The sequence below is a fragment of the Neltuma alba genome, unplaced genomic scaffold (assembly GCF_004799145.2).
Source record: "Neltuma alba isolate B1F8T4 unplaced genomic scaffold, ASM479914v2 tig00006003_pilon, whole genome shotgun sequence".
Classification (NCBI taxonomy): domain Eukaryota; kingdom Viridiplantae; phylum Streptophyta; class Magnoliopsida; order Fabales; family Fabaceae; genus Neltuma; species Neltuma alba.
In genome coordinates this window covers 169,905-176,714 of record NW_021634310.1, presented here as the reverse complement: position 1 = coordinate 176,714, position 6,810 = coordinate 169,905, and the positions used below count along the sequence as shown (strand labels likewise).

The window sequence follows — 6,810 nt, the reverse complement described above, 5'->3', positions numbered from 1 at the left end:
TAAAAAAAAAATCTCCATTACACTATTTGAAAATTGCAAATAATATCACTTTACCCCGCATCATATCAAGTTACAAGATAGCCAAAGTTTTATTGCTATAAAACACGACCAAAGACGGAAACTTAAAAAAGAAATGTGAACATTATTTTTATGTCACATGAAAATATCTATTTATTTTAGCTTCAATTAAGGGGTGTTGGGTAAGATTAAAACCATAGTTTTAGAAGTGCTTTTACAGTATACAAAATAAATATAGGAGGAGTTTATCTAAATTTACGAAAAAGTACTTTTAAAAAGTTATTATTAGGATATCCAAACGCCTTTTTAGTTTTCTAGTTTAATCGTATAAGAGAGGGTGGTGGTGGGGTGAGGTCAATAATTCAAATTCTCTGATATATATATATTTTACAAAAAGTTTTTTTTTTTTGGGTTTATGTGACTTAATTTAGTGGCCTCTGTTGTCTTTTTCAAAACAAAAAAAAGAGAGTTTTGCTTCCGTGCAGAAACCGCAGGGCTGTCTAGGGATGCTCCACTACTTTTTGTTGGGAGTCACCATGTTATTTCAAGGTCACATTCCCTCTTTCCTGTCTGCCCATGAAACTTGTCGACGTTGCTTTTCCTATGACCATGCACTTCAGCTACAAATTTCAAAACTTCCCTTTTTTTTTCAAATTAATAGACAATTTTATTTCAAATGATAAAACAACATAAGACGACACAAGCTTGAACCTTAACAATACAGAACAAAACACCCATAAAAAAGGTCCAAGTCATAATAAATTCATATTACAAACCAAAAAAAGTTAAGGCCTATGCATTGTCATGTATCATTTTATCCGTTCAAAATAAATTACCTGATAATAAAAAAAATTTAAAAGTTCCTTAAATACTCTAGAGAAGTCATATCATCTATACATTATTTAATAGTAAACAATTCAAATTGAATACGCTTATTATTTATGTGATAGCTTTATGGTAGGTAATACAATAATATTTAAGGTCCCTACATGGAAATCTTTCAGTGTCATTCTTATTCATTGTTGAGTATAAAGTTGCCAATTAACGTTGCAGTATGTAGACCATGCATTTCATTTTTAAAACAAACAAAAAAATTGCATGGGCAATAGATAGTCAACAAACTTATCTTTGCTTTGGTCTCTACCTGGAATCTTTTAATGTCATTCCCTTGACCGATGTTAGTGTATAAAGTTGTCAATCAACGTTGCAGTATGTGGATCATTCATTTCATTTTACAACAAACAAAAAAATTGTAGGGGAAAAGACAGTCACTCCCAATTAAAAAAAAAAAAAGTAAACTATTTTTAGTCCAAGGTGAACTTGTTGGATGTCACAGGTAATAAGCTCGAATTCTTTTTAAAGATAACTGAATTTCACAAGTGGAATTTGAAACAAACCATTTATTCTCACAGGGTAAAAGGAAGAAACATCCAAGAATATCTTGCAGCTCAGTCACAGCTGAACTGCGCTCCAAGGTAAGTCTCAGGCCTTGGACTGCCATGGCTGGTACCGGGTCCAGTCTCTCTGCCCTGGATTAAGAGCATGCCCCTTGGAATGATAGATATACTGTTCACCTTCTCCAGACAAATTCTCCTTGTGTTCAAGACCGTACCTTTTAGGTTTCAGCAAAAGAAGCTGCAAAGAATCCAATTATTTATTATTTCAGGAGTAAGATTTTCAGGTTCCTGGCCATATGGCATCATCGCAGTAGGAAAGAAATGAGTTTACCTCATCTCCTGTGTGATCAGTTATGAAGTGGAGCCAACCGTGCCATTCAGGAGGAACCTGAGAAGCATTGTACCTAGCCTTCTCTGCATATTCAACCCATCTGTGTCTTCCTACAAGTTGTTAAGAAAAACCCCAATGTGTAACAGTTCGTTAGGTAAAACTAGTGAATTACAAAATCTAATAAATTTGGTCCATGAACTCGTTAAGAGATTGCATGCTCATCAAATAGAAACACAAATATAGGTTAAAGAATACAAAAAGTTTTTTGTCTGATAAGAGAGCTAGTTGTTTAAGTTCTCTAGTCGATGTTGAATTTCTTCATTAAAGTTGTTGATTGATCTTAATTTTTCTTGTGTAGGATTTTTATTTGTAACAAGCTGCAAGTTCTCTTAGCTTTATATTCATGGGTATTGCGAGGCATCAAGATTTTGGGAAGCATTTAAAGGTCATTAAGGAGTTACTTCTAGTGCAAACAAAACATGTCCTGTAGTTATAGTACTACCGTACTAGAATAGCTGAGTGTTTTAGTGATAAATTTTCTTTGGTCCATTTTTTCCCTGAATTTTGTTCTCATTTGCTCAGCTTAGTCCCGCACAAGGAAGGCCTAAGGAAGATACTCGTAGCACAACCAAAGTAAAAGGTACAAGCACTTGTAGGGTTATATTACTAGTATATATAAACAGGATAAGGATCAACGTCAAATAGAAAACAGTTAAGCCTTTTAGCAATATTTTTTCTTCGTTCTCTTCAGTTCCTACCTTTTGCTATCGCATTTTGTCAACATGCTCTGTACATGTCTATTTTGAAGCAGAATTTCAAAAGCCACAGTATTTGGCATTACCTTTTCTTGTTTATTATACATCACATCAGAAAAAAAGGCATAAAAAGGGCTTTTCTGTTAGCATAGAATGAAGAAAAAATGAAATAAAACTACAAAATATCACAATAGAGACGTATTATTCCATCATATTTATCTGATCTGAGTAAAAACAAAGACTATGTAATGATAAGTTGACATTTATTGTTTTATACTTTCATTCAATTCAAGATCCAATCACATCAAATTACAGTGAAAACGAACTATTTATAAGACTGATCATTGCCAGACTTAAGCTCAAATACTAGAGGCTAGATCTGAGGAATTTCAGCAGTGATTGAATTATAATAATAGCTATATTAAAAGAAAATCATGTGCGCAGAGAAGGAACTTGCCAAATTGCGTATCTTCAAGTCTTTCATAATACTTGTTACCAAGTTTATCAACACCAACAAGCCTTGCCCCAATATTATGGATCTTTGTTTGCCTACATAAATTTAGAAGAGAGTCTGAATAACAGAGAAAAGAGGACTGACAGAACACAAACCTCCCGACCCCACTCCCCTAACAAAAAAGGAAAAAAAATAATAATTAAATAAATTAAATAAATAACTAAAGACAGAACCATCTGGGGCTGTTTTGTTGACATTTTGAGAAACTAATTAAATTACAATAAACCATATAAATCTTCTGAAAGAAACAACCCGTGTGTGTTCAATCAACTCAACTTTAGAAAACAACCATTGCGTGTTCAATCTACTCAACTTTCTAAAACTGTTGGAGTCACAACGCTCTTAAAGAGCTTTTCACTTTGCTTACTGGGGGTAAGGGGATTCAGATAATGTCAATAATGCCACCATCTCAGTCCTTTCAGACTCCAACAAATACAGTTAAATTGCTCCAGTTGGATTAAATTGCTTGTGCTTGAAAAATGCTGCTCAGTACTACAATACAGATACTCTTCCTCTATCTTATTTTGGTTTCTTACCATCATAAGCATCATTTATATTCAGGCAGGGTGGCACAATGCAGACAAACGCCTTGAGTTTGGAGGGAGGGAGCTTTAAAATGACAAATGGGTTTATCACGATCTTATTCATGTATAGAGTGACCCAAAACTTGGGATCTTGAGAATCACTTCCTTGATCCACATCATAAAAGATTCAACAGTTTTAGTTGGCTATTGAAGGCCTAACACAATCCTCCTCCTTTATCCGGGCTTGAGAATTATTTACATGAGTAAATAGCAGAAGATTCAAGAGTCCATGCTTTGGTATGGATATTGTACAAGGTGAATTCTAATAATAATAATGATCAGCATTCCAGCTACGGAATTTTAAGACTCAACTGCTGTAGAGAAAGAGTGGGCTTCAAAGAAGATGGCCGAAGAAGATTAAATGTCAGATCCAAACCAGAAGGCTCTTGCATTAGGTGCAGATTGTTTCTCTTCTTGTTCATGCCTGCACACTAGTTTGGTGATGTATGCTGCTGAAATGCACAAGAATAGGCTAAAAATGGAGAACCTATCACGATTGTGGTTCAAGAGGATCTGATGGGGATGGAAAGGGCATCTCAGAGGAAGTGGGCCCAAGTTCTGGACTGCAGACTGAAAAAGATGTGGTTTTGGCCTTAGAGAAGGTGTAAACGGGTTAATTTATCAGATTATGAGATGAATATAATACATAAATGTATTTTTACAAAAATAGACAGCAAACATGAGGGAAGGGCTATGTTGGAGATAAGGTCACAATTGCCAAAATAGATCAAATTCTAAGGCTAACAGGGCTCACCATTCTGATTTTTCTAATAATTCAGATTCAGTATTAGATAACTTCTCATCAAGTTTAGTGAAGATGACTGGATGGATTTAAACTTTGATGCAAAGGAACACTCAATTAACGAATGGATTACCAATAAGCGTTCTCAAAGGGAAAAGAAAGGCCAAGTAAAGAAGGGAGATTAATGGAGATCTTGATGGAATTTCTCAACTTTTAGCCGAACATAATACCAATGGAGCTAAAAATTTATCTAGGATCAACGATTTGGAACATACCAGGGTCAATCTATTGGATAACACAATACTTAAGACAGATTCTTTACTGGTCACAGGAAGCAGTCCCCTTGAAATACCCTTTGTTTGTCTTCCCTAGTTTGTTTTCCTAAGCCCTAAATCTGATGTTGTGCTTTCTTATATGGCAGTTGGACAGCGCGCGTGGGAGGCTTGTAATAAGTGGTCATGATCTTGGATGTGGAATCCTTCATTTGCCAATGGACAATCATCATGTTTCTCCCTCAGCTAGCATTATGAAGTATCAGGTTCCTAGCAAACAGGGGTTCACTTAAGTCCTTTAGGGGGGAATGTATTGGGTTGGTAAACCCTTTAATCATGGGAAGGTTAAGGAGGTTGATGGTAGGGTATATCCTGATATAATTCAATTTCAAGAAACAGTTAGAAAATCATCGATTATAATGCATTTTGGATAACCATTTCAAAGGTCGGGATGCATTCCTTCTTCTGGTTCTTCAGGTGGTCGTTTGGGTCTCTCAGGTGGCCACCAAAGTAGATGTTCCAACGGTTTTTTTAATTGTTTATCCTTTTTTTTTTTATCCTTGTCAGACTTCAAATTCCAGTGATGAATGTTCATTATGATTGTAATACACTGCCATCAATTTATGGTGCAGATATATAATATACACAGCAGAAAGGAAGGCGCATAGACTAAAACACAGAGGAACATATATCCAATCTAGAAACGGAAAACATTAACGCAACTACGTAAGATATGCAAAGAGACGACTTACAAGAGGTTTCCATCGCTAAGGCATCTCCTGGAAGTTCAAATGATAAAAGGCACAATCAGAACGACTAAAATTTTTAAAAATACATTTAAAGTCGGGAAAAAAAAATCAAAGTGCCCCAAATAATTTCTACCGGCACGAATCAAAATGAAACGCCTATAGCACCAAGCCACCAGCCATAATTTACAATCACCTCAACCCGATAATGTGAAATGAATAGGAAGAGTTAAACAAATGAACAAAAGCAGAACCGAGATCTTTCACCCACTTCACAGCATCCACCAACCAAAACAAAACATTTTCAACTAAGCCCCAAAATCTTGGAATCTAACATTTTGCCTTTCAGAATTTTCCGGCGGTTTATGATGCAACGAAACAAATCCAGAAATCAACTCTCAAAAGCAAAAGCAAATAAGCGAAGGAAAAAAAGAAGACTTACAAGTAGCCTTCTTCCTTGAGGGTTCTAACGAAGGCACTTAATCCCTTTTCTCTGATCGAGTTCACGACGCTCTTCACTACCGACGCCATTTCTCGTCCTCCCCTCCCTGTTCTCACTAATCGCTTCCCAAGGTTTTCGTTGGGCTACGTTTGCGATTTGTTATTTATTTCTTTTGGCGTTAATTTTCTGGTTTCTTTTGCCGTGAACTTATGCCTTCCAAAATTAATTATGAATGTTTTTGGCCAAAAAATTAATTATGAAATTAAAAAATTAATAAAGTCTTCTATTTAATATAAAAACTAATTTAGTTTTTAATATGATCCTAAATATAAAAAATCTAATTCATTTTATGCTTAATATTTATTTTTTTAAAAATAATTCTTATAGTATCTGTGTGTGTTAAAGAGTTACTATTAATTTATAATTTGAACATATATAATCTTAATAAAAATGTTTTAAAAAAAAGCAATAACTAATTTACTATAAATAACTAACTTAACTGATATATTCTTAAATACCGGAGGTAGTAATAACTTATGAGATTTTATTTAGAATTCATAATTAATTGATTGATTTAGGACGTACAATGCTATTTGCTTTTTTTTTTTTTTGACAACCACTACGATAAAAGTATTTGATAATTGAAATTATTTATTATTTGGTCTTAGGTTTATAATTGATTTTGACATACAATATTTTTTTTGAAAAAAGCATGATTTTGACTTTACTTTTTTCAAGGCTAAATAGTTTCCTAAAAAAAAATTCTAAACACACATGTTTCAATTAAATTAATTATAAGACCCTGAATAAATACTTATATTCTAATTAAAATTAATTATGGGATCATTAGTTATATTTTTATTAGTAGTTCTCATATGTTTTGGGTGCATTATAGCACTGAGTAAAACAAAATTTTAATCTGTTTAAATTAGTCAATTAACTTTCATATTAAACTATAGAGATAGTAAAAAGTTATAATTAACCAATCACATGCAAATGATATACAAAC

At 33.8% G+C, this 6,810-nt stretch overlaps 1 protein-coding gene across 1 annotated transcript; it reads right to left on the bottom strand.

Moving 5' to 3' along the window:
* Positions 1-1,319: 1,319 nt before the first annotated feature.
* Positions 1,320-5,953, bottom strand: LOC114749257 (probable NADH dehydrogenase [ubiquinone] 1 alpha subcomplex subunit 12). The gene is made up of 5 exons (XM_028937753.1): positions 5,802-5,953; positions 5,366-5,392; positions 2,959-3,050; positions 1,747-1,856; positions 1,320-1,653 (listed from the first exon to the last, which is right to left on the bottom strand). The coding sequence occupies exons 1-5, from the start codon at positions 5,888-5,890 to the stop codon at positions 1,501-1,503; spliced, it is 471 nt and encodes a 156-aa protein (XP_028793586.1). The 5' UTR covers positions 5,891-5,953; the 3' UTR covers positions 1,320-1,500.
* Between the last annotated feature and the right edge of the window lie 857 nt (positions 5,954-6,810).

What these genes read in the sequence shown, in the direction of transcription:
- LOC114749257 (XM_028937753.1), bottom strand. Translation starts at nt 5,890, where the DNA reads ATGGCGTCGGTAGTGAAGAGCGTCGTGAACTCGATCAGAGAAAAGGGA. An exon ending in CTTAGCGATGGAAACCTCTT is followed by an intron (nt 3,051 to 5,365) that starts GTAAGTCGTCTC and finishes AAATTTATGTAG; the next exon opens with GCAAACAAAGATCCATAATA. An exon ending in ACTTGAAGATACGCAATTTG is followed by an intron (nt 1,857 to 2,958) that starts GCAAGTTCCTTC and finishes AACAACTTGTAG; the next exon opens with GAAGACACAGATGGGTTGAA.